The sequence below is a fragment of the Anser brachyrhynchus genome (genome assembly GCF_964034855.1).
Source record: "Anser brachyrhynchus genome assembly, chromosome: 12".
Classification (NCBI taxonomy): Eukaryota; Metazoa; Chordata; class Aves; order Anseriformes; family Anatidae; genus Anser; species Anser brachyrhynchus.
The window spans coordinates 5,388,349-5,415,935 of NC_137707.1; the positions used below are offsets into that span (position 1 = coordinate 5,388,349).

The 27,587-nt window shown below is 37.3% G+C and overlaps 2 protein-coding genes across 3 annotated transcripts; one reads left to right on the forward strand and one right to left on the reverse strand.

Moving 5' to 3' along the window:
* Positions 1–24: 24 nt before the first annotated feature.
* Positions 25–9,322, reverse strand: CENPN (centromere protein N). Its single transcript, XM_080552488.1, has 11 exons — positions 9,194–9,322; positions 8,858–9,040; positions 7,385–7,430; positions 6,613–6,669; positions 6,162–6,238; positions 4,661–4,837; positions 3,832–3,933; positions 3,230–3,281; positions 2,651–2,763; positions 1,588–1,711; positions 25–1,304 (listed from the first exon to the last, which is right to left on the reverse strand). Exons 2-11 carry the CDS (start codon positions 9,026–9,028, stop codon positions 1,189–1,191), a joined length of 1,035 nt encoding a protein of 344 aa, XP_080408614.1. The 5' UTR covers positions 9,029–9,040; positions 9,194–9,322; the 3' UTR covers positions 25–1,188.
* A 53-nt stretch (positions 9,323–9,375) lies between these two features.
* Positions 9,376–23,086, forward strand: CMC2 (C-X9-C motif containing 2). 2 transcript variants are annotated; one of them, XM_080552504.1, is made up of 4 exons: positions 9,376–9,507; positions 15,818–15,937; positions 19,675–19,746; positions 21,270–23,086. In XM_080552504.1, exons 2-4 carry the CDS (start codon positions 15,857–15,859, stop codon positions 21,342–21,344), a joined length of 228 nt encoding a protein of 75 aa, XP_080408630.1. In that variant the 5' UTR covers positions 9,376–9,507; positions 15,818–15,856; the 3' UTR covers positions 21,345–23,086. The 2 variants fall into 2 exon arrangements, with proteins under 2 accessions (XP_080408630.1, XP_080408629.1); XM_080552503.1 differs by lacking the exon at positions 9,376–9,507 and adding an exon at positions 9,561–9,907.
* The last annotated feature ends 4,501 nt before the right edge of the window (positions 23,087–27,587 follow it).

The window sequence follows — 27,587 nt, forward strand, 5'->3', positions numbered from 1 at the left end:
TGTAAGCCATGCCAAACAAACTTCTAGGAGAGGACTTAGTTTACACATTTATTTACAGTTTGAAATGAAAAAAACATTTCCATGCAACCTTTGAAAACAGTTACGCTCTGCCATGAAGGTTTTTTGAGAGACTGTCTCTTCATATCAACATATCTGAAGTGAATTGGAAATCCATGTACACAAAGGACCCGCACAACAAGCTTCCAGGTAACAGAATTAAGAAACAAATATACATTCACTGTAACTGAATCTTCAGACCAAAGCTTTATCTTATATTAGAAATAATACAGCAAGTTACATAAAAATATCTATATGTAACAAATTACTGTTTACCAGAGCTAAAGAACTCCATTGTAAAGCCATTGGTTGCATCACTGAATGTTGCCATCTCCGTTCTGCAATCCTTACATGCTCAAAAAAGTGGCAGCGTGCAAAGATTGCAGAAGGATCAAGTCTTCAATGAAAAACACACTCTAAAACACAGAATATCTCAAAAGAAAATTATTGCCAGTTTCACTGTATTCCTCTAAGATAATACTTCATAAGATTAATACCAATAGCTATAATTTTTTAAATTAAGTATTTATTGTTGGCTATTGCCCTTGGTGAGTAAAAACACTGAATTTGAATTAAAATACAGTAAAGCTGGATGGAAACTTCTTACTGACTTCTTCATTCCCAGAGTCTCTTCTAGCCCATGCCCTGCAATCATCTTTAAACAAAATTTTCATTTACCAAGACAAAAACATGCCTGGCCAGAAGCAGACTGGTAGTTCCACTTATTCGAATGGGATTATTCACGTATTTAAAATGGTGCACGTGTTCTGTTTCATCGCTGCACTGCAGCAGAAATAAGAAGGCCACCTACACTACCGTAGCCATCTATACCCGTAACAGTAAACTGAACAGCTACACACGTCTTACTATATCTGTATTAGGCTTTAGCTTCTAATAGCAAATACAGGTAAGAGCACTCATCACATTTAAATTTAAAATAATCATGATTTAAACTTCACAAATACCGGCTTTTTATTTTTTAAGGGCTAGCCTGAAGCCAGAAACAAAAAGCTTTTAAGAGAATATCAAAGAATAAGTTAGGATTTTAAAATCTTAAAGTTTATTATTATTTAGATTAATATCAGTAACAAACAAATTGTGTATTTCGATATGAAAAAAATTCTGTTTAAATTAAGGGCGTACAAAGCTTCCTGGAAGGACACCCTTCCTCTCTCTAATTTTAAAATAATTCCTAGCTTTTTGTGGTATGCACGTGAGTAGTGGCGAAAGAGGGGCATCAGCCATACCTGTAGAGAGAAACAGATAATTATAGCTTGACTCAGCCAATATTTACCTTTCATAATTGTCACATAATTGAAAACACAGCTTGAGTATCTACATGCAAACTGTTAAGAATAAATAGGTATGTGTTTAGATGTGAAGTTTTATAGTGGTAACATTTTTATTGTACCAAATTTCTATGCATTTCTAAACCATGCAGACTCTCTTATACAAGGTGCAAGAAGCAAGTAAAATGATTAAAATATTTCCGTGGATTTTTCCTGCATTTTACAGAGTTGGAACACTTACCTGCTGGCACCAAGGATTTCAGTGATTCTAAAAGATCTGGGCTAGAAAACTTGACCAGACATCTGAATGGCTCTCTTTTCTCCAAAACATCCATTTTAGGATCACTTTTAAACATTGTCTCAAGCTGTTAACACAAAATTTCCAGGCAGTCTAAGAAATGCATGCATTTTATGCACTTATTATCCAAACAGTGTAATATTTGGGGAATCATAGAATCATTTATATTGGACAAGAAATTGCATTGTCTGTATGACATGACACAGAGGCAAAAACTGTACAGCTGTATACCAAATAGCTTGTACATCACCGTGAGTAGTTACAGCTGTAAGTAACATTTCAACTCAGTTACAATAGACGTATTTAATTTTTATCTTCAAACTTTTTGAGTCAAGTACAAAAGTGATTAGTAGCCAACGAGGTCACAAAGACGTTCTGCAAGTTTCAGCATACTAAGTGTTTATGAAACTACTGTTATCTCTGAGATTACCAAATGAGTTTGAACAGGTTAACAACGAGGTAGAAGAATCACTTTTTTTTTTTTAATTATTTCTTAATGGTAACATGATTCTAGTTGGAGAAATATTTTGTTAATAAAATCAGAGGGTGCCACCCTGTGGCAAACAGTTCTCTGGTGGAAGTGACAGCCAGTTCAATAACACAGCAAGTCATTAAGAATCTCTCAGAGTTTCCAATGTATCTGTTTATCAGATAAAATCAGCATTATCCCTGAAGTTAAATGATGGTGTAATATGTAATGTGAGCTTTAAATGTACTTCGAGTAACCATCATTTCTCATGCCTCAAAACATAGCAGGTTTAAGTCTAGTTTTATTTCAAAACCAAGTCAAAATGCATAATTAACAAGGTTGAAAGACTGAAACATGATCTAGTGTTCTGACCAAGTCTCAGTGCAAATCTGTTTCCAATGCTAGTTTTAACTGACTTATTTTAAAATGTCTTCCTTGAAGTTTGAATAAATACCGTATTTATTATTTGCAGCTTAATGTAGCTATAACTATATTAAAATTACAGAAAAATAAAGCAAAATTTATTGACTTCACTACCTTATATTGTGCAAATTCGAGTTTGGGTTGGGGACCATCACCAAAAACTTCCCGATTCACTCTCTGTATTCTTTCTTTCTCACTTTTGTCTTCTTGAATTATCCTTACATCCACTGCAAGGGAAAAAGCAGGGAAGCAAAGAGGAAAAAAATATAATCAGAAACACTAACCAAAAAAAGACAACCATTCCAGCTGATATAAATATTACTTTTCAGATCAGGTGAATGCTCAAACAAAAAATTGGAAATAATTTTAAAGAATTCATCAGTATCTGTTTCATAAGGTAGTTGTTTGCATCACGTTTTCTTTCTTGGTGAGGAATGAGAATACACAAGCTAATAGGAAAGGAGATACTGCTGATTGCATATTCTTGCTTTCATAAACATGTGTCCAATGACAGTCACGGGGGAAATATTTACCTCTCCTAGTGATACCCATATTATCCAGGGATGGATAATATGTCAATGTAACACAAGCACATTCCCTATTATGAATCTCATTTCATAAGCCAGATATTTTAAAGTACAAACCTTACAAGTAATGACATTCAAACTTCTATTTGATTTCAAATACACATACCATTTTCCGTGGCTACATTCTTTTCTTGTTTTGGATAGTGGGTCTGGAAGTTCTGGGGAAAAATGAAAAAGGAAAAAAATAAATAATTTAGTTCACTTCTGCTTTTAGAGGCCTTAGCTAAAAAGATCTTTCCAGATTTCTTTTCATTTCTTGTTCTGAAAGTGAGTATTCCAATTTTTGACTACAAGAGTAAAAAGCCTAGCTTTTTTTGAGTAAACAACCCCCATCCTACGATATTTGTGAACATTTCCCTAATTACAAGCCTTACATGGGTGAGCAGAGTAAGCGTCCATTCTAACAGCTTCCAAATCATTACTCTAAGAAGCCTAATGAAACAATGCTAAAAAGTCCTAGGATTGAATTGGTCAGGCACATAGACTAAGTTTAACCATCAGGAATAATAAAGAGTAAGTGGGATACCAAGTAATTACATCACCACTGTAATGTTACCTTAATGAAAAGCTGTCCACCTCAGTAGTTCAATATTATTGTAACTTGATGATCTCTTGGAAGAGGTGAATTTTTCCCCTGCTAGGGGGTGAGAACTAGGCCTGAAACAAAAAGCAAGACTCGTCTTAGGATGTACTTGTGAAGCGGCTCACCTGGCTATATCTCTTAAACACGATATCTTTAAGGGAGTTTAAACAATGACTTCGAAGCTCCATTTCACGGATGTCATGGTAATTGGAAGCAACAACCAGTGCCTTTAAATAAAAATTGAAATTGTTTTAACATCAGCTTTAACCATCACTGTGTTTATAGTATAGAAAAAGATAGTATTTCTAGACATTTTGAGATGTTTTTGTTTCAATGGGAGCAACTGCTCTTTAGCTAGCAGGACTCATGTCTGAAAGATGTTGCATAGATGCTTACAAAGGTTAGGCTAATCTACAAAGCATTCAGGAAATTAACCAAATAAACAGCCTCATCAGATAAAAATACATAAATAAAGCAGATTAATAAAATAATGAAATCACTACTATGGGCATCTGCTAAACAGATAAAAAGGACTACAAACACTGATCATCAGGATTTTATGGAAAAAGTTAGTAACATCGCCTGATGAGCTCATGCATTTAATTCTTGACATTGTTTAACTTCAAGAACTGTTAACTATGTTGATTTAATTTCAACTTCTGTAAGATAATTTAACTGAATATTGCCTAACATTTGATTAAAGTAGAATAATTTAAGATCAGCAAAAATCACAATAAACTGAGTTTATTCATGATGCACATTCTGAAGGTCACAAAGATAGAGTCGTGTCCCCCCACCCTTTTTTTTAATTCAAGACCTAAGGGGAGAAAAATCTCATGCAAATTAAAAGATTTCATTAATTGACCAATCTTTACCCTTACTTTTAGAAGCTAACAGAATTATAGACCCACAAGACTGTGGTGGAGTCAGGGTCTACACAGTTTTGTTCTCTACCTGACATAGCAGAGGTAAGTTGCTCTTAAGCACAGAGACAGAAATGAAGACGTAGGGAGTCTGTGAATGGTATACAACGTAGCTGGTTTTGTACTGGTTTGGTTTTGTATATGGTGTTCCCCAGGCAATTCTAATCCAGATTGCATTATCCTCATATTCGCGAAAGCTGATGGTGACCTGAATAGAAAAAGTTTTGCTTGAAATGCAAAATGCACATTCAGGTGTCCAGAAAAATTAAATCATTAAGCCTGCAATCACAAGACCCAACACAACATACTATACCACTGCTTGAATAAGAAACAAATCCCACTAGTGTGGTAAGGACTGTATTTAAATCAAATTTCCACAGGAAAATGATAATCTCACAAAAAGAAAAAAAGTCACCTTTCAAACTGTAGTATGACTTATTTTCCGCCTTCAGAAGAAAATGTATATCAATGGGAACTGAAATAACTTATTACAAAAATCCCGATTCTCTCGTTTGGGAAAAGAGCAACACAACAAAAACGTGTCTATTTAAATGGAGGACAAGTAGCAGTATTTCAAATGTCTGATATTTGAGAAACTAAACTTTTGATCAGCTTAGCTATTTTAGACCTGAACATATTATTTACCACTGTTCAAGAATGCACAGTCCAAATTTTGCAGAGTATTCCTTTTCCTGTTCTTGTAGAACTGCACCTCAGTTACTGTTACTTTCAGCTGCTTTCTACGTTGACTCAGTCTGGGAGACAACAGTGGGAACGCTTCCTTTACAAAAAAAAATTTCTTTGACAGAGGCACACAGTCAAGCAGGTTGGAAACTGTTTGAACATGTGGACCAGTATCACCTCTCAAAGTTTTTTGTAAAGTAGACTTTTTTTCCCTTTTCTTTAAATGAAGATACTGCAAATCTTATTTGAGCTTTATGAACTAAATATGATTACTTGTTAGTCTGATTTGTATTTGTTGCCCTCTACTGTTTGCCAGTGGGAATACTGTGTGTCAAGAAGTGATTAATTATTCAGAGGCATTCTTCTGCTCCCTGGCTTTAACAAAGCAATTAAGCTAAAGGAAAGTCTTCTACAAATTGCTCAGTAAAAACAGTAAGCTTATAGCACCTCCTTTCAAGATTTTTCTTATGCTCATTTTTGTAGTCTCGAAACTGCTTCTTGCTATTGACAGAGATCTTTCAGCCATTGTAATATAAAATGTCACAGCTAAGTTCTCACAACCATCACAAAATGTCACTTTAAAATCAGAAACTATTTTTGATGCCATATTTTAAGGCAAACTCATATTTTATTTCACTCCAGCATAACTATAAATTTAATAAAACAAATATGCAATAAATTTTTCCTATTTCTCATGCACTTCTTATCATTCTTACTTTTCCCAAATGAATAATTCCGTTTCATTTTGATGCAGATTGTAAGAAAAAAAAAGTATCTCACTAATCTTATGGAAACAATCCACTAACACCCAACCTGTGCAACAAATTTAGAATGGATTTTTTTCTTACATTTTTCAAAGCTGACTGAAGTTGTCTTTTAAACTTTTTTTTGAAATTTGTAAAGTCAAACAAGTCTGTTTCTTCCCCTGTTAAACAAGAAAATAAATTCTGTTTATAAAAAAAAGATATCACAGAATTCTGTTTATAAGAACTAGTTAAGACATATTTTCACAGTTTTGCTGAAACAATATTAAGGAGAAAAATGCTGATGTTGCACAGCCTTTTTAGAAGATCTGTATATTAAATGAGCCTCATTATTGATATATGTATGTAGAGTTATATATGTTACTATGTGATTAGTAATTACTTTCCAATAATTGCTAGAAAGATTAAAATTAAAAGTATTTGAAAAATATTAAAGATAAATCCGTAACAGACTATATTTGTATTTAAAAGATATGGTATGAGGTAGCACTGCAGTAAGCTGCTAAGGACAGTAATAGCAAGGAAAGGTACTTACCTGTTTTTTTCATCTGGTAAACACTCCACACTCTTTTGTTGGGATAGATGTTGTTGTCTAGGAAAAACAGCAATTGCTCAATAACATCATCTATCATCAAAAAGTAATTAAAAGAACAAATCACTTTCTGCTTTTATGACCAGGTCATTACTTCCGATAAGTCAATATAATTTATTCAGCATTCTTAACTACCATCAATAGCAAACCTAAAAGCCAAATACTTTTTTAATTAAAAGAGATAGGAAGATCTCTTGTAATTTAGTTAAGCAACTAATAAAGGATATTTAATGTTTTAAAGAAGCACTTGACCTAAAACAACCAAGTATAAGTCTAAACTAAAACTGAGAAGTGCAGAGTGTTATATAAGCCAATGATTCTTCTAATCAAGATAGAAATTAGTACTGGAGTGAAGTTTCCACACGGAGTATTTGCTGACAGTTTTTGGCCATGTCATGCCCTATTGGAGCAAAATGTTACTTATTTTAGGGTTCAGCGCAAACTGGAGAAGTCTCTACGTTTATAGTTGTGTTCTGGGTGTGACTTACTGCAGTTGACATCTATTTAGAATTTAGGAGAAACAAACATGCTTTTGTTGATTTAGAACTTTGGAAATTAAAAAAAAAGGTCAGATTCAATAGGATTAATCTAAAACGTCATCTTTTTCCAACAAATGCATCCATGCCTTATTAAGGCACTTGCCATGTAATTAAAGGAGTTCGCAAGTTATTCAATAAAAGGAAAAAGGAAGTTATTTTTATTCATTTTTACTTACAAATTATGTCCAGAATGGCTGCTTGCTTTATGTCTGCAGAATTTTCCTGGAATGAAAAATGACAGAGCATGGTGACTGACCTGCATTTCCAGAATGCTCTATTGCGCTATTTGACGTGAAAAATCTCAGGACAGGTAGTTTAAATCACATTGCACTCAGGTCCACAGCATCCACGCTCTCCTCTAAGACACCAAAGATGGTCCCAATACATACAATACAGTTTTGAGATATCACTAATGAAAGCTATTTTGGCAGGGTTAAGTGTTTCTTCTGCAGCAATAGCAAGGACATCATCTTTCTAGTCTGATGTACAAGCAATTAGAAAGTAAAATTAAGGGGTATTAATGACAGTATGCAAAGTTGACTAGTATTTCACTGTTGGGAATTTTAACATGCTTAGTTCTTCATTTAACGTTTACAGCATAAAAAGATATAAGAAACTATGACGCTACTTGTAATAGACAAGTATTTCAAGAACATAGTTTTAAAATTCTGATCCTAAGAATAACTTAGTAATTAATTTAATCCTTTTGTGGCAAATAATCTCAGTATGAAATTCAAAGAGAACTACACAAAAGCTACAGAATTTAAGATGTATCAATATTAACTGTATCTGTCACATCTGGGTTATGATACTATATATAGTCCTGTTACACCAGAGTCAGAGTACAGAAGTAGAAGATCAGAAAACTTTTCTGCTTGCAGTGCGCAGAATGGAAGTAGTGCTAGACAAGGAAATTTTTCAAAAAATTGAACTTATGAAAATCCTCTCCAAAAAACAAGCAAGTGACATTAAAATGGGAGTGAAAACAAATCAAAAACAAACAAACAAAACCACAAGAAACCCCACAAATCTGTCTACGTAATTCACAAGGAGAAGCATGGAAATTTAGAACACTCAAGTGGCAGCCCAGTTATATATAGCCCCAGAGAGCTCTAGACAGAACCATTGAATATATAAAACTGCGGAAATCCTCAAAATTTTATATTTATATGAGCTAACGGCGAGTATATGCTTACACAGCAACATAAGAATGTGATTATAGCATGTTTGATCATTCCTACAGCACTAAAGATGCTATACAGGAGGCTCCAGCAGACAGAAACTAGTGCTGTTACTACCTGTATTAAAGAGATTTTCATTAGCATTATATATAGAGTAGACATCTCAATTAACGCCTTCATTTTATAGTTTAGAAACATCCTCATTTTTTAATGAGCTGACACCCTGATCTTTAACTACCTCATGCACCTCAGGGCTCCAAACACGTACTTTCATGTTCAGTGAGGGCCAACCCTGCACTCCTACCAACCGTGCAAAACTAAGGCTGTTACTAGCTTGGCTTGACACTTCCCAGCCTACAACCTATTACTTAATGCTAGGTTATGGCCAAATAAAATCCATTTTAACCACTGGCGTTCCAACACGTGCCCTGCCGGTCGCTGACGGGCAGCCCCGAGGAGCAGGATTACCTCACAGAGCTGCACAACCTCCTGAGAAATGCTGTCTTTGGTCTGACGGAAGTTTATAGCGCCCAGCTGGGTCTCGGACAGAAAGCCCCATTTCCGCAGCACGCCCATGATTTCATCGCGGGGGATTTTCAGCACGGTCCTGCGGATGTACTCGGCGACGACCTCATCCATGACGAAAAACACCTGAAAATTTGAAAGATTAAAGGAAATATTAAATATTTCACCCGTGAGGGGGGCGGGGGGGGAGGGGGTTGCTGAGGGCTCTGAGCAGCGCCGGCCGGCCCTGCTCCTGTCAGGGCAGAGGGCAGGGGGCAGAAGCCCGGCACCACGGCTCACCCGCTGCGCCTCAGGCAGCGGGCGCAAGGGGGGCGCGCAATGCCGCCCACCGCAGCACCACTGGCGGCGGCGGCGGCGGCGGCGGCGGCGGCGGCGGCAGCACTAGTAGCGCGCCCGCCTCGCGCCCCGCCAACCGCCGCCCGCCTTTCGAAGCGCCCAATCAGACGCCGCGCCGCGCTCGGGAGGGCCAATGGCAGGAAGCCCCGCTCCGCGCGGCCCCTTCCCGCCGGGCGCACTGAGGCGGCTTCCGGCCGGGACCGAGGCGGGGGCGGCGCTGTGGGGCGGTGTTGGGGGGCTCGGCCCTGGGGAGCGGAGTAAGTGCGGGGGTGGCTCTGAGGGGAGAGGCTCTGAGGGGAGGCTCCTTTATAGGAGAGAGGGGCCTGTGGGGAAGTGTCTTTGCGCAGCTCGGCCTGAGGAGCCCTGTCCTTGTCCTGGTCCTGGCCTGTGCTGGGGCCGGCCTCTGGGTGCCCCTGCTCGCCTCACGCCCTCAGTCCCGGCTCGAGGAGGGCTCCCTGTAGCCCCGTTGTTCTGTCAGGGAACAAGGGACTGCCCGTTACAGCTCCCTGAGCTTTTCCTCCCGTGCCCCCGCAGTACTTTAAGGACTCCTGGGAGTGTTGAGAGCTACGGGCTGAAAGCAGTGTGGGGTGTCTCTGGGCCTCTTCTGCGTAAGCCCTGGTAATTAGGGGCAGCAGCGCCTTTCTCCTTATGGCGGAGGTGTGTAACGCTAGCAGCGTTTGCCTTCTGCCAACTGCTGTGCAGCTTCCTTGAGCAGCTCCTGGTGCTCAAGGGGTGAGGCGTTGCGCTCTGATGGGAGCGTGGTCCTCTTCACATGTTTCTCTCACAAGTGGGAAAATGCTTGTACAGTAGGCAAGGAAATTCTGCTAGCTATTAAATTTTGGTCATCTTACCTGCCTGATTGGGAAGAGAATGAAATAGCAATGAAGTGAAGCCTGGTCTGGTGGAGGCAACTGAAGTACAAGAGCAGCTTGCACAAAACAGGAATTTGTCAACAGCGCCTCATCTTTTGGCATACTTTAATTTTATACTCCCTGGGTCTTGTCATTCTTGTCCGAATAGTCTTACTTTCCTTCTGAGATCTAATATAATAGGTCTGTTAATAGCACAATCTTGCAATCCAGTTTACCTAAACGCCTGAAAACTATGGATGAATGCTCTTCTTGTAAGAAAATATGCATTTGCACAGTTGGAGCTGTAGTACCAAGATAGTGCTGCAATTAGTCTGCCAAGGAACGTGATCTGTAACTCTCTACTTGGTCTCTTTTTATAAGGACTCTTGAATTTGGATAGGGAGAACGTGGGGTTTATGTATACAGGACAGCCAAGCTGATCGCGATCAGTAGCTTTTGAGTATCTAAGAATAAAATGTGATCCTTCATAGTGGGAAGGCAGCAGGAATAGGAGATCACATCAATAATCTCTTGTGATGTAGTGATGTATAGTACAGTGTAACTTACTGTATATGGTAATAAAAATATACCATTAGTTGTCCCTTTGCTACACTGATGTTTGTTGTATGAATAAATCCTTAGGTAATCGATAAGAGATGAAAGTGCCCTACTGTGCTTTAGTTGATCTATTATTTTAGTCAGAAATGAAACCGTGGAAATTACTTGGTATTCAAATTGGCGTTCAGCTTGCTTCATTCATTAGGACTAATGCCTTCTTTACTTGCTTTGGTAAGTGTGAAATTGGGTACGATCTCACTTTAACAGGCATTTACTGCTAAGAGTAACAGGTGAGCATTTATCCTAATGGGAAGGCTGTTTAATTGTGGGCAGAAGGCGGTCAAGAAAAAGTTAAAATGAATTTCAATCTTATTTGTCAGACTATTTTCTTATTCTTTAGACTCAGAGAAAGTAAATAGAATCTGTAAAGAAAATTGTAATGTGGCATCATTCCCCCACACACCTTTTTTGTGTTTCCTTGCTGCTTACAAGTCTTCAGAAATATGTATGTAAATTATTAACCCCCCTCCATTCTAATACGTGATATTGGAAGACCAGTGTGTGGTTTTGAGGACTGAAGTTTAAGAGATTGTGACTACTACTTATAAGATTTAGCCAAAAGTTATTTATTAAAGTGAAGGTGTTTATTCACCATGTAATTTATTGGAAATGTTGGCGAGCTAAGGGTCATTCTCAGCGTGCCTACTGGCAACGTAAGAGTAGCAGCATAGAATGACACTAGAATACCCTGATCTAGAAGATGTTAACTGTTACTGAAAGCTGAAGACAGGGTCCTTAGATCAGAGTTCCCCAGGTTTTTGAATTCCTGTTAATCAACTGTGATTTCTCACTTCATTGAATCTTCTGAGTACTCTGAGCTATCATCAGAAACATTCATAAGTTAACGTCTATGACTGATAATACTAGGAATGCAGAAATTGTGATCAAATGATCCAGTAAAACGGGACAATGTTGTGTAACTGAGAACTTGGGACCAAAATGTGAGGGCTTACTTGAATTGGACGGTGAAATAAAGTGCAAAATGAATGTTACCCATGGGATACAGTGGTTTTCTGGGAGTCTGTGGGTCTGCTTGCCTTTCCCTCCTCTGTCAGTATATTCTTGGTCGCACTGCTGCCCTGTGGGTGTTATTTGAGTGTGTGCAGCAAATGTGTTTTGTGGTGCTGTAGAAAGCTCAGTGCTTCGGGTTAAGGATCGTAGTGAGTAATGATGAGGATGCAGTTAGCTGTAGTTTTCATCTTTAGTGTTGACAAACAAGGATTTGCGTTTTACTCTAAATAGCCTTTTTTTGTGATCGCTATGTGAATTTCTGCTTCTTTTTTTCTTTACTATTGTCTTTGGAAACTTGGAAAAAATAAATAAATGACTTACATGTGCAACTTTTTAAATGGAAAAAATTGCAAAATTTGGTTTAAAAAAATAGCCTTTTAACACATTCTAATGAAATATGGAAAAAATCTGAGGAAAACGTTTACCTAAATTGAAACTTCAATAGTTTTCTCCTAAACATGGAAATATTAAGCGTTAAGGTAATCAGTGAGCTTAAAAAGGCAACCTCATCTACTTTTGCTTCTGCTTCAGGGAACTGATTGGTTCTTCATTATGGGAGATTCTGGGAAAAGGAGAAAGAAACTGTATTCTTTTCTTCCCTGGATTCCTGATGTGCTGGTCTTACACTTCATTTGGGAAAGAAGAGGGAATGTACAAAGCCCCTTCCTTCTCCCCACGTCTAGGTATTTCCTGTAAGGAGGTCAGGAGGAGAAGCTAGTGACTGGAGAGCAACAAGCACTTCATCCTAGATCTTGTTGTCTTAACAGGCATGTGAGTGAAGTGCATGCAGTGTTCTTGGCCTCTTCTTTTGGGACAGCCTTTTGGTTCCCGACTACTAGCTAGGTATCTGCAATTCCATAATACTTGCACATTCCTTCTGTGCATTAAAAATCAATATTTGACATATTGAACAAGCGTGTAGATAGGTTTTAAGATTAGGGATGGGTGTCAATTCTCAATAATTTATATGGTGGTTCCTGTTAGGAAGTCTTTAGTGATTTGATATACTTAGTACTCAAGATGGCTTGTGCGAGGATTATCTTCCAGGTGTTATTTTTCTAAGCAAAATGTGTCATCACTGGAAATTAAGTATTGTTGTCGGAGATGCTAAGGCTTTTGATTCTTTAAAAATCTGTTTTATATTGGAAACCATAAAGCTAGAACATCCTTTATTTTCCTCGCTTTAAGATGAACTGCACTTTTAATTCTTTTTTTCCCTGAAGGATAGTGTAGATTTAGAAACTGGTTGAGGAAGTTGACAAAAGCAATCATCTTTATCCATCTCTTCCACCTTCAGAGGCTAATAGTTTATAGAAATTTGCAGTTAGTTCTTAGTTCTTACAACACTTCAACCAAATCATTTAGCTAAATCTATACTGTAATTTTTAACAGGGAAGGACAAACTGCAGAATTCAGAATCTCATATAAGACACATTGAAGGGCAGAACACTTTTTTGCGACCCAATGAAATATGTCCACGTGTTTGTGTAGAAGGTTCATCTAAATACTTCTCTCCAAATATTTGCTTCAGATATTAATGTTTGCTTAGCATTCTACAGTCCATTTTCCTCTTAAAATAATTTCTGTATTTTCCTAATATTTTTCCTCTACTTTACTGCTAATATTTCTTCTACAGCAATTTCATGTTTATGCTGACATTCTTTATCCAGCATTTCGGTTAATAGTTTCCTCAGAGTGATTTATATGGCTTTTTCCCAATCTTTCTGCTTACTTTTTTAGTACTTTTTCATACTTAGTGTCCTTATGAGCTATCACCTATATAAAATTCTGTCCATGTGGACTTAAATTTTAGTAAGATGGCAACTTGCTATCTTCATTTTATGTTACAGCATTATTAAAAAGCAACTAAGGAAACCAACAGCTCATACTCTCCTTTATCATACGTATTTTTGTTACCCTTGAAACTCTTTTTCTCTTTTAGTCGTTCCCCTCTGGCAAAAACATTTTAGCCTTATGTGATCATTTGTAGATTGCTGGCTCACCTGACACTCCTAAACATAAATATAATATTTAGCACTGATAACACTGTTCAGTCGTGAACTTCAAAAGTACTTGAAGGCTCCAGGTAAGCCTTCCATGACCTCTGTAAGATGTCTTATTTTAATCCCTGGTAGCCTACATGAACTGCATGCTGTATCTGGTAACAACTGGAAAGATCTTAATATTTGAGTGTAACATGAAAAATAAAGTAAGGGGCACTGACCTATGTGCGAACTGGTGTGGCTTCTTGGTCTTGTGACCTGTAAGAGGTGCCATTGGGGATTCATTTGAGTCAAGTGTCATTAGAAGGCTTTTAACTGATGAAATGCAGCTATGATAATTGTTACCTGTTTGTGGCATTGATAGCTTTTCTGAGAAAACTTTGTGCACATGGCAGTGATTTCTAATCTTAGTTTAGAAAGAACGATTTTCCTTGAAATGCTCCCTTTGACTTTCTGGCACGTGGTGATGTGCATGTTGCCTGTTTCTCTAGAGCGTTACCCTTGCTTTCTTCTTCCGAGACAGCCAGCTCAGATGACAGTTTTAGGAAGAGCGGTCAGAGGCTGAATGATAAAGAGGTTTAATAATCAGCCGGGTTCGTACGTGTTAAAGTAATGTGCAGTCATCGAGCAGGTCACCCTCTCAAGGGAATGCTAACTTTGGTGCTATCAAAAATTCTACTGATAAATTTAAAGCATATTGACTTTGTGTGGTGTGCAATCAAAAGCTGGTGGCAATAACACAGCAGGGTTCTTAATCACTTCGCTGTTACAGTCATGCTCCTGCTGTCATATTTCTAAAGGCTCATTTGTTAATTTATTGAATTGAATGCTTAAGCAACTCGCGTGGTTTCCAGCTTCTGTGCTAGGAGTGCGCGTAGTGTAATGTTAGACTTCCCGATAGCATGGGGGAGAGTCTTGAAATAAATGACTGGAAGTCTGTGTGACATGATGCCGAATGTATTCTCGTGGGTCTCCAGAGGCTTGTAAACTTGTTTGGATTTTTAAAATTTTGTTTGCTTGTGGGAATATAATTCTTGTTAAGCAGAATGCATGATGGGAAATACTGAGTAAATTAGTGTAGATAGCTCCTCAAGCCAAATATATTACTTGAGTATTCTAGGAATAGAAGAGTAGATCATAGCTGCCAGCACTGCAGCTGAGCATTGGAAGTTTGCAATTGTAAAATCTGACCTCTGACTACGCATGTTTAGATTGTTTAGTTGGAATGTTAAAACAGCGATGACTGCTTTAGTACAAGGTGTAGCGGTATTTGCCTGATGCTTGCAGCTAGCAAGCTGCTCTCTTTGGGAGGAGGGGGGATGAAAAAAAAACACTAAATAAACAAGCCAAAAGAGATCTATTTAACTCAGTGGCAGTATGGTTAATACAAGGAGAATTTTGTCAAGATGTCTACTTGTCCTAGTACAAACTGGACGTTTTTACTTCCCTCCCTGGTACAGTGATCTTCTGCAACAAAGTTGTCATATTATTTCAGTCATTGTTATATCACAGTATCATCCCTTGCAACAAAAGATCTTGAAAATTACTTCTGGGAATATATATATTTTAAAATGGAATAGATATAATTTTAAAATAATATTTTTAAAAATAATATATATATTAAAAAAAAAAATCTCAAATTTGCTCCTGCCTCGTAGAGCCCTGCAGAAGAGGACCTGGGGGTCCTGGCTGACATGAAGTTAAACATGATTTAGCAGTGCACCCTTGCGGCAATAAAAGCTAACAGCATATTGGGCTGCATTAGAAGCGTAACTAGCAGATCAAGGGAGGTTACTATTCCCCTCTTCTTGGCGTTCTTGAGGCCACATCTGAAATACTGCGTTCAGCTTCTTTGATCACAAAGAATATAAACTCTCAGTTAAACTTTAATATTTGGGCTCTGCAGATAAACAAAAGGCATGTGCTGGTTTTACTTACCTGTGTAATATGAACTTTGCATGTTAAGCAGCATTTTTTATTTTTTTTGTATAATAATATGTGATAATTTCTTCAGTGGTCAACTTGAACTCTTATTTATGCTTTTTTATACTTATACATATTTTAATATCGTTTAATCTTCTCAGATTCTTGGCCTTGAACTACTAACATCATTGCTACCTAAGATGCATCCAGACCTGTCTCCTCATCTGCACACCGAAGAATGTAACCTAATTATCAGTCTGCTCAAGAAATGTCACAAGGAGGTAAGGAGTTCTGAGCAGAGAAAAGAGTGGGTGGGATGGGAAACGAGTGTCAGATAAATTAGTGAGAGTATTATAGGATCATAGAGAGAAAAACCTCCTTTAGGCAGATCAGCCAGGAAATGTAACTAGTATACTTTCACTGGAGAGGTATCTGACAACTGCATGTAAAACTTTGCCCGTGATGTCACTAGGAAATAAAATAAAACTTAAAATTTTCTGTGCTAGTGCTTGACAACTATGGACCTATCTAAAAAATTTAAATAATTTCTGTGCCTTTTAGTACTCTGTGCATGCGTGTTTCTCTCTCAAAAAAGGCAACTTCAAATGCTGTCTTTTTGTATGCTTGCAGCATTTCTGTATTCCAGCTGTCCGCAGGCCAGATGCGTTAGTCTATTTATAAGCAGATGTGTTGACGGGGATCAGGGCGTGCAGCATGCCTTACGTTCAGTGCTTGGAAAGCTAAATGTGAATGGATATTTTACTTCTTAGTAGGCACCTACTAGGATGTAAAATAGCAAATTGTCTTGAGGCAACTACAGCTCCTTCATTGGTTCAAGACGGAAACTTCCTCTCCCTCATTTAGCAGCCTTTTTAAAAATTTGATCAGTAGTAAACTTCAGATGTAGAAGAGTCAGCCCCTGCAATGGAAGCTATCTGCAGCATTGTGCATTATTATTCGTAATACCCAGTTCTCCGAGTTACTCTAAATACATGTTCTGTGCAGATATATTTATGTATTAGTGCATGAAAAGTTAGTTTAATTTTATTTTCCATGTGGACAAAAGTATATTTAAATGTTGGATATGAATACAATATACAATGGCTTACAAGATCACATGTAATCTACAGTATTTTAACCTCCATCTTCAGATATGTTTATAATTTTTCATAATGTGGTTATCTGTTTTGATCAGAACTCCAAATTTATCTTTCCAAAAGTCATCACAGAAAGAAAAACAAGGCTGACAATACATGAAATGAGTGAAGAAGTTTGGGTGAAAGAGGGATAACAACATTTTTGAAGATCTGATTTTAAAGTAGCTAAACTAACGTATAAAAAACTTTAGTAGTACCTATTTTTTTTATGATTTCTACATGACGACAATACAGAGAACAGTTTTAGTTGCAAAATCCAGTTTTAATGAGTATACTGTACTGGGTTTGTTCAGCAATTTTATTTTGTTGATCTTTGTTACTGCAATGTTTTGAAATGTAAGCAACCTTGAATCTGCTAATGACATCTCATACACAGCATTTCTTACACAATTGTCTTTCTGTTCCTATGCTCTACGTAGATATTTTAAACCTAAGATACAGAGTTCTTGGGTAGAACATCTCCAAACTTTAAAATCAAAAGGTATATTAATTGTAAGGTTTGTTTTTCTTGAGTTCTATAGTTTTAGTCTTCCTAAAAATGTTGCTTTCGGCAACTTGAGAGATTGTAGTGAATTTCTTTTTATTAATCTTTTCTTAGTTGAATTTTTTTAAACAACATTAATGTTGTACAGGTGCTTAGTAGCTAGAATTAAGCTTGAAGACTCTTTGTACATTAACTACTATGGTATCAAAAGGATTGCCAAATCTAGTGACTGCCACTGTCAGTTAAGAGGACAATAAAACTCTGATAGGCAATATATATTTAAAATGTTGTCTTGAATTTTCATAATTGTGAAAACACAGCCAATCAGGAAAGAAACTACACTCAGATTTGTCCTGCTTGTTGGTACATACATAGTTGGGCTTCCTATGTATTGACCTGAATCTACAAATACTCATTTACTATTTGAAAGTAATGGCTGACTATTTTTTTTAAATGAATGTTAATATACATGTATTTTTAATGTAGCTTATTAGACTACCTTGAGTTTAATAGAGAGCTGGAACTGAAAGTGATTCAAAGGATTCTGTGGCCAGTTTGACTTAGGAAGGTATTAGGAACAGCAATAATACAGTCATGCACGATTATATTCTCTTGTTTTGGTTTGAAGCTCATCTTTTTACATGAAGACGAATTGCTTTTGTCAGTCTTGTTTTTGCCTATGAGAACATATTTGTGCTGGTGCTCTCAGAACAGAAAGAGTTAAGATGGCTTTTTTCACAACCATTTAAAAGGAAGCAATAAGTTTTTGTTTAAAATTGAAAGGAAATGTACTGAAATAGTGTTTTGAAATGGAAGTCACTGAAATCTGAAGAGTGTGATCTTAATTATAGTTATCAGTGACTACCTGCTGTTTTGTCAAAATGCTGAAATGGCCTTCAGCATTCATTATATATGAAGATCCTTCATATATAATTTAAATTAATGTTCCTGAGGGGTGAAAAGCCTTATCTTGAATTGTATGTCCAGTATTTGCATTTTCACAAAAGTCAGTTTGATTTATTTTATTCCTAATCTAGGACCTGCCCATTATATCAAGTCTTAGATCTAGTGGGGAGAGGTTAATGGCATTCCTATTCGATGTCATTATTTTGATTATTTTTTTTAACAGCTCTGCTCTTATGCCAAGTGCGTGCCTTAAAAAGACTTATTTTTATAGATGGCAGTTGAAAGAAATGCATATTGTCTTGCACTCGTATCACTGTAATGGGAGTAATAACTATTTTTGGAAAAACAATTTTCCCCCCCTCATAATCTGAGCCAAAAAGAGTTGACAGTTTAGGAGTCTGCCTAAATAAATGTAGATTCAACTCACTGTATGCACTAGTAAGAGTGGAGTTAGCTTGAAATGTGGAGTGCTCATCTTGAAATTGGGCATACTAGTGTGAGAATAGACTAAAATATTAAATCTGCATTGACTAAAATATAAATGTTTTAAAAGCAAGATCAGCTTGAAGTAAAGTGACCATTTATCACATGCAACTGCTTCAGTGTCATCTGATGCCCTTTATAAAGCAGAGAGGTATAAACAAGCTAATTATAGCACTGCCATAGTTAAGTGTCTGTCATAAACTTTATTAACCCACTCCTAAATTCAGTCATGTTCTATTGGCAGACATCTGTCTTTGCCCACTATTTGAACTCTTAATAGTGTTCAGTGTGCTTCTATAAATCCATCTAGCCTCTCATCAGCTACAGAAACGTGCATCAGTTTCCCTAATGAAAACTAGGTAACACTTAAGTATGCTCAAGGCGTATAGATGAGCTGTGTCATAAAGATGATAAATGTATCCTTTTCAGCTTTGATATTTGGAGAAACATTAACCATCCTGTTTTTATACTGGTTTTAATGTTTCAGTCACTTAAGTCTAGTGGCTGCATCTTTTGGACCCACAACACATTCTTCACATAGCAGGGATAACAAAGCACCGAGTTCTTTGCCTCCAGGATGCCTGGAAATCTTCCTATGTCTTTATAAATCACAAATGAGTTCAGAATGCCAAGTTTTTGTATGTTAACGAAGCCAGTGCTAATTGTAAGACTGATTCCTAGATCAATAAAATGTATGCTCTACATTTAGACTTAATGGCTCCAGTGTAGGTATCATATTTCAGTCTGATAATACAACATGGTGAGTACCTTAAACTTTCAGCAAGATAGGGATGCTTCAAATGATGTTTAGAAGTACCTAACATCTAGCTACTCAGTAAAAAAGTTACAAAGCATCATTTTTCAGGAAAAGAGAAGTGGAAAAGACAGCCAGGATATATTGCAAAATCCAAGTGACTTTTAAGAAGCTTAGTGCTTCAGAGGAAGAAACCTTTGAATTGTATTTTTTTTCTTCTCCCTAACTTATTAGCACAACATTTTGAAATTTTTTGGCCATTGCAATGATATTGACCGTGAGATGCGGAAGTGCCTAAAGAAAGAGGTAAGAAATAAACAAGTTAATAAAAATTAAATATTTAATACAAGAAATTTTAAAGTCCGTGCAATAGAAATTATTGTGTTTTACTAAGTAGTACAAAGCAATAAATAGGCCTTGATTCGATATGTAAGCGCATTCTGGAGTGAGCTCTTGAAACCTCAATTATACTTTTACCTGACAAATTTACCTAAAAAAAAATTGCATTAACAAGGCCCAAAATGATGTTGAGATCAACAGAACATGCATCTCTGCCTTTGCTTGCTACTTTTGGCAAGATTTGACACAGGAAGTAACAACTGGGATCACAGAGGATGCTGTTACAGTCAGTATTTCCCTGTGAAGATGTAAATATATGTGCTGATGAGATTTCCTTACAGGTTTTACTATTTCAGTGTTTTTCTTGTCAGATTAAAAATCTTGAAATAATTGCAGAGTACAGTTCAGAGTGATTGCTTCTTGCACAAAACTTTGTGCAATAATCACTTCTTGTATTTCCTGAAACCGGGTGGAAGTGTCAGATACATCATTAACACGTAGTGCAGCTTGGGTGGGTCTCAGATGCATCATTACATGTTGTGCGGTTTGGGTGGGTATCTGGCTTTAACAAATGGCATGGACTATTTTGGGAGATACAAAAATAACCAAATACTCAATTTTAACCAAGCAAATACTGCAAATAGAAACTGACACTTCACAGGTTCCTTCTAGCCAGAACAGTTTGGGCCCCTCTCTTGCTGCTCCTCCCTCGATTGGTCTGTGGGAATTAATTTCATCTATACTTGTGTCAAATTCCATTTTTCACCCTGTAAAAACTGTAGCACAGATTTGGAAAACAAAGTTTCTTTCCTTGTGACCTTATGTTTTTTCCTTCCATTGAAGCCGTTATATTAAAAAGACTTCTTGAAGGCTATGTTTGTCTGCCTTCTTAAAATACACATTAGTATGGTATTACTATAAAGAACCTGAAAGGTTGTTCACAAGCATAGAATAGGTACAATTGAAATTTCTGAAGATCCATTGTTCTCATTCTACTTTAAAAAAAAAAAGGGGGTTAGTGAAAAAATAGGTTAAAAAAATAGTCTGACAACAAATTCTTTTTTCAGAAGGCAGACACACTTGCATTAGTTCATATCTTTTAAAAGCAAAAGAGCCTGACCAGTGCTTTAGAACAGCACCAATGCAACTTTTTTCCTAGTTCATATGAGAAGTGTAGCTGTCATACTTAAGATGGATATGTAATTAACTTCCTCCGTAAGATTAACTGATAAGATTAACTGAATCTTCTTTATTAGAATGTTCTAATACTATTTAGCTTAATAAACTCAAACTTAGAAACAAGTATTTTAATCAAATAAATGTTAATTTTGAAGCAAAAATGAACGAATATAGAGATATCAACATGAACTGCATTTCTAATATATCAAATATACTGTTTCTGTTCCTGAGTAATAAGTCTACATTTTTAAATTTGACTTATCTGTTTAATGATAATAGCTGATCTATTATTTACCTTATCTTTCTTCCAGTATGAAGCAAACAGGGTCAAGAACCAGGAGACGCGACGGAGAATAATTAATGCTAATAAAAACTCTGAGAAGTGAGCTGTACTGTAGCTGGACAGCTGCATCTTGATAGTGACACTCGCATAAAAGTTGACAGAATATTTCTTTCAGATCACCACTGTTGAACCTATTGTTTGTGACATGATGGAAAAATAAATGTACTTAAAACATACTTATTCCTACAAAGTCAAACTGAATGTGGAAAAAAAATGAAAATAATAAATGATCACCCATAAGTTAATTTTTGACCTTGAAAAGAAAATTATTGTGGCAATTCTTTGTTCTGGCATAGTTTTGTTATGACTGTTAAGTAACGATGAATCAGTGTGTGTAGAGTATTATGCATTCAGAGCTGCTATATTCCCAGCCTTGTGTTGAGTTGCATTTATTCCTTCATGTTTAGCAGTTCCTTTCATATTTTTCCTGCAGAACACTGAATGACTTTTCATTCGCTCCTTGTAATGTTGTGATAACGCTGCTTAAATGAATTATTAAAAATACATTTTAAAGCGACATGGCTTAAAATTGGAAGTGGCCTATCAAGCAGTAATTGGAGTTCTGGTATTTTTATTGGAACCAAAATCATGAAGTGACCATCTTCTGTTGAGAACATTAAGAAGTCTTTAGAAACTCAGAATGGACATTTTTCAGGGGTTTACAGAGCATCGCCTTGATTTTATGCTGAACGTAATCAGTTTATGCTGAGTAATGTTGAAGAGGAGCACTGCCAAAAATACAAGCTACATTGTTCTTCCACATACGCTGGTTCTTAGGGGGAAGTTAAGTTATGTGCAGTGTGCTGTAGGTGATCCTGCTTGGCAGGAGGGTTGGACTAGGTGATCTTCAGATGCCCCTTCCAACCTCAGCCATTGCAGTGATGGAGCTGCTTTTCTGTGTGTCTACTTATTTTTAAATGACTCTTCTGTTTTGCCTAGCAAAAAAAAAAAAGCTATTAAAAATCAGTTTTATTGAGCTAAATATAAGTGTCTTGAACGCTTTTGAAGAAAGAGTGCCTATTCTCCAATGAATTCTACAGTTTGTTATAAGAACCATTGTTGATGCACAACGTTATTCATGCATCTATTTTTTTTTGGAACAAAGCTATATTTTGTGTTCTATTTTGAAAGATTACTTAGAAGGATTTTACTTATTTTTCAATACCTGGATGGATCTGGTTAAATTGGTAAAAACTTGACCACAAGTGTGTCCTTGTAGAAGGTGAGGGAGAGAGAACTCCAAGAAAAACTGAAACAACTACTGCTGCGTGTTTTGATGTGCTCTCTGTGTTGTTAGAATAAGTAAATGATGCATTATGTGAATTAAACACTCGAGTGGTTGGAAGTGGTGCAGTCTTTTTGTTGGTGTTTTAAGAATACTGTTGAAGACTTTATGGTGAAGCTCCCAAACTGGGAACACTGAATCTTTGATCCTTCTTCCATTTGTGATGACAAAAATCTGCTTCAGGCAAGCTATTAAATAGGATTTGGTGTTGCCTGTAATCTATAAATAAATAGAGAATTGTCCTAAAGATTAGGTTGAGAAGCTGGTATCTGAGTGCAAAAGCACTGAAGCTTTCTGTTTTCTTCTTTCATCATCTTCTGTGAGTCCAGATCTTCCACTAAATAGCAATAAAATAATAATCTAAACCACATAACATAGCTCATTAGTCACAATCATATTTCCAAAGATTAGAGTGCTTAACAAATGAAAGCCCAAGTTTCTTGCACAATTTATATTGATGCTTTAAACTACGCTTAACAATAAATATATTTTACAGATAAGCTTTGTGTAATGAAAGTATGATCACATTCATCTTTCTGGTTTTCTTTGCTAATTCTGTATGAATAGTGTGATTTGAGACCATCCCACACTCCTGTGGTTTTCTACCTTTTTTTTTGAGGGGGGTTATATTGCAAAGTTGAACATGAGGCTGAGAAGTACTAGTGTAATAATATTTATGATTTATCTGCTGGGGAAAGAGGGTAAGGGTTAAATGGTAAATATGGTTGTTTTTGTTTGCTTCCTGAAGTGAACTGAGTAGTGATTAGGGGACATGTTGGGTGAAATAAACCTTATTTATAAGGACTTTGAAGCCAACTTGTTGTGATGTTGTGATGTTGTGATGATGTTGTTATGCCATAGAGATGTTTTCTCCCCGTTGTTCTTTCTGAAAGAGTAACTTTGAGAAGAAAAGAAATTTGATGGGGCTTTCTGTTGCATCACGTGAGAAGTTCTTAGGCGTTTCATGTAGGAAAATGAAGGAGGAATAAAAGCAGAGGGCAAACAGCAGCTACGATACAGACCTGGCCAGAGCAGTGAGGTTTTCAGATCCAAGAGCCAACACAAGTCTGCAGAATTCAAGGATGGGAGGAGTACAGAGCAAGAGAGTGATAGCACTGCCCAGTAAAATCCTTTCAGCTCTACCAGAGACACCGGGTAACTGTGCTACCAGCGGTAAAAATCTGCTGCTCTATTGCTCACGTTTGTTTCCAACTCCTCCAGAAAAGAACCTAGTGTGAAGCCATAAAAGAGGACATTAGCAGCAGGGTGGTAAAGAAGTTCTTAGAGTATGCTATTTCACTGGTGTATCTCTTCCTCAAGCTGGGTGGACTTTGTCTTGCTGGGAAATCAAATGCTGACATCTTTTCCTTTTCTTTCAGTAGAAGGAAAGTCTGCTGACCAGCACCGGCACAATGCACGTACAGCAGGGCTAGTTCCTGCTCTGGTGTTAAACTCTGCCTGCAAAGAGCACTGTACTGGTGATCAATTCTATGGGGAATAGTTTAAAACATTAGTTGTCTGTCAGGGGAAATTAACGAGAGTTATATTCCAGTGAGTGCTCAGCGGCCAGCTTGCTGTAAATTAACTTAGGGCACCATCTGCAGCGAGTGCCCTGGTGCAGCAAAGCTTGCTTTGCCCCACAAACAATACCAGAGCATAAGCAGCACCTATTGCATGTGTGTCCGTGAGCTCCATGCTGATATGGAGATAAGAATTCGGTACATCCCTGTTTATCCAATTTAACTTTGATCTGTGCTTTCCTGTAGTTAATTCAGTAATTAAGTTGGTAAGCTGTAATATTGGCTTTCATGTATGTGATTATTTATACTGTTTTACACCTCATCCCATGTATGACCTCCATCCTTTTTGCCTAGTTTTTTGGACTTTTAGATGTTTGAATTGAAGGGCCAAAATGTGCCGTGTCTGCATGGTTCTTGTATAAAGGACAGGATATACAAATATCCTTTATATACAACAGGATTTGAACCTGGTTTTACTGTTAAGCTGCAGCATTATCTGAGTATTAATATATTATGACCATAGTGTTTGTCTTTTCCCTTTTTCAGTCTGGTTGGTAACACCCTCAGGTAATTAAGGCAGAGCCATTTGTTGCAGATAAAGCCTATCTGTAGTTTCTAGATGTTGCAGGAGAACCTAGGTTGAGTTGAGCTGACCATTTTTACAGTTTGGGTGAGGACTGTAGTCCTGCGAGTGTTCCGGCCCTTGTCATTTTCTCAACTGATACGCTGGCTATTCAAGCAGTTAGGGTAATTGCTCACAAACAGTGATAAGTCGATAGTGAATTTTATAGCTAGGCATAACTTCCTGAAAATGAGGGTGCACTCAGAATCCTGTAAGAAATGTAGTCTTGATACACACCGCACAGGAATGATTAATATGAGTAACTATAAAGCTGAAGTATGCAGTTGAAAAGTTGGAATTATGCATATTCTGAATCATTGTAATGAGTATTTCTAATGTTATTTATACACTTTGCTAAAGCTTTACACATGAATAGTGACTTAAACAGTCAGGGGGTTCTTAGTGCTGGCACTGCCCATGTTTTAAAGGAATGCATAACATCTAAGGTAAAATCTGTCTGATATAAATGAAAGCACGGTATGGAATACCTAAAATGATGTAAACAACGTGAAAAGTATTTCAGAATCTGACAATTTAATTGAAAATTAATTATTAACACTTGTGCTTAAGCAAAGGGATTCTCTGCTTGGACAAAGTAATGGATTTTAGGACTGTAGATTTACGTTACACATTCAGTGTTATTAACATTCACTGGAGTGAAATATCACGGCAAATCTTAATTGTCCCATGACAACTTTGGCTTATTTTATAGAAACTTGCACTTGTAATTCACTAATGTGAATTCTACTTTGCCTAATACAAGTAGGAGGAAACGTCTTCTTTGCTGGAGGTGTTTGTGTCACTCAGGATAAAGAGGCGTTTGGTCTAACGGCGCTCCGTGGTAGCCATGCTTGCTAAGCAGCAGAGCCTGCTTGTGGAAAGTAAGGTCTACTAAGAAAAACTTTCAAGCGATTACTAAAATCACATTATTTATAGCCTAAAAATGGTTCTTGGGAACTGTCATGCTTTATTCTTTTGGTCTGTTGGTGACATTTCAGAGGCTGGGGACTTCGATATGGAGCAGTTATGTCAGCCAATGGGACCTGTTTGTGTTTTTTTGTTTTGTTTTGTTTTGTTTTTTCCAAACAAAAGGTAAGCATGCAGAAAGATCTTTTGGGGGATTCGTTATCTGTAAAAGATCTCACCGATGGCTTTACAAAACTTAGCCCCAGAGCAGTACTCAGCCATCTAGAATCTGATGATTTCTTTTGGCTTGGGAAAAATTGTCAAATGTCTTAAAGAATAGAGATGCGTGTGACTAAGTTATATTACGGGAACCTAGATAAACCATCCAGTCCTTACATTAAGGTTTGCTGACCACGGGATCACCCAAGTACTCAGAGGATGGTATCGGGGACATCACTGTTGATGCCAAGTTTTCTTGCACAATCCCACCTTATTATCACCCTCTTTTTTTTTTTTTTTTCTTTTTTTTTTAATTATGCTGCTCCCAGAACAGCACGGTTGAAATAAGCAGATCTGGTTGGTCTTTGTTGTCCTCGGTGTTTCACAGGGCCGTGGCACAGCCCTGGGAACCACACCAATCATGTAAATAATCCTCGCCGGTTGGTTTGGTAGCTTTAGAAGACTACACCTCGCTCCCTCCCAACCCCCAGATTTGTAGTTAGCGCTATAACAGGTATTTTGGAAAGAGCACCGAGGTGCCTGGTGCAGGTGCTCCTCTTCTCCAAAGTTCAGCTAGATGCTTGAACTGGCTGACACACCCGGCTCCAAAAGCAGCCAGGATTGTAAGGTCGTTCTCAAAGACAGCTGGCAGTGTTGCAGTTTATTTTATTGGTGATTCATTTTGGATAGCATTGTGGCCTAGCTGTTCGTTTGTCACTTGCTTTGTGTGCTGCAATACTACAAAGTTTCATCGAATAGCACTGGAGACTTTAAGTGTGATTCATGAAGTAATCCGATGGAGCTGTCTGTGGGAATTGAAAATTCTACCTTTTAATTCTTTCATTTTTCTGCAGCTTTCACAGCTAAATATCCGTGTAGGCTATTTTTCTGTATTTTGGTTTGCTTCATATTCTCACATTGCTAGTAATGAACATTTATAGTACTTCAGGTGTAAGAGGTGTTAGGCAGCTGTGGTTCCAAGCAGCCCACGTGATCACATTCAATCAGTGTTAAATGTGTGCTACTGAATAGTTGTCTTTGGGATGCTGATGGTCCCAATTTAATTTAAACTGCACCCCATTAGTGCTTCCAAAAACCCTCAGCGGAAAACAAATCAAAAATCAAATACCCAGATAAGGAATTCCAAATGGAATCACAGATTTTCTGTAATTGGTCCACAGTGTCTTCATTTAGGTGAGTATACAAGTGTGTGGTATGCAACAGCAAACGGTCCTGAACCTGGCTGCTGTTCACTCTCACACAGCTAGCAGAAAGCGCCCTTGGAGAACGGGTTTTCAGATCCAAGACATTTTCGTGATAAGGGGGTTCCTATATTTTAACTTTGCCCTTACCGTGATGCTGCTGTGTTGCTGTGGGTTCTGTTTTGCAGGGTGGCCAACAACAGAAAGAAACCTCAAACTCTCCTCTGGAGCTTCTTGGTATTCAAAATGGAAACTCTTCAATCATCTCCTAGCTCTACCAAGAGCAAAGCATTCTTCCTTGAATTTTTCAGTGCTGGGCTTGTGTTCAAGGGTTTCTGTGCTTGGGGCTGTGTTCAAGGTGAGGGGGAAAATGTTGTAGTTGAGCTAAATCTCGTTGGGAAGTTGCGTATTATTGCAGGAAGTCATGCCTCAAGTGGAAACACTTACATGGCCAGTACTCACTGGAGGTGTTCTAATGCTGTGTCTGCTTTTTAGATCTTACCACATCTTAAAAGATACTGCATACAGGAGT

Bases quoted from the DNA above. Each gene is read 5' to 3' on its own strand.
- CENPN (XM_080552488.1), bottom strand. From the start codon at position 9,028: ATGGATGAGGTCGTCGCCGAGTACATCCGCAGGACCGTGCTGAAAATC. The intron at 3,282-3,831 runs GTGAGCCGCTTC...ATTTTTCCCCAG, and splicing joins TGTTTAAGAGATATAGCCAG to AACTTCCAGACCCACTATCC. The intron at 1,712-2,650 runs GTAGTGAAGTCA...TTGTGTTAACAG, and splicing joins TCGAATTTGCACAATATAAG to CTTGAGACAATGTTTAAAAG.
- CMC2 (XM_080552503.1), top strand. The intron at 15,938-19,674 runs GTAAGGAGTTCT...CTAACTTATTAG, and splicing joins TCAAGAAATGTCACAAGGAG to CACAACATTTTGAAATTTTT. The intron at 19,747-21,269 runs GTAAGAAATAAA...TCTTTCTTCCAG, and splicing joins GGAAGTGCCTAAAGAAAGAG to TATGAAGCAAACAGGGTCAA.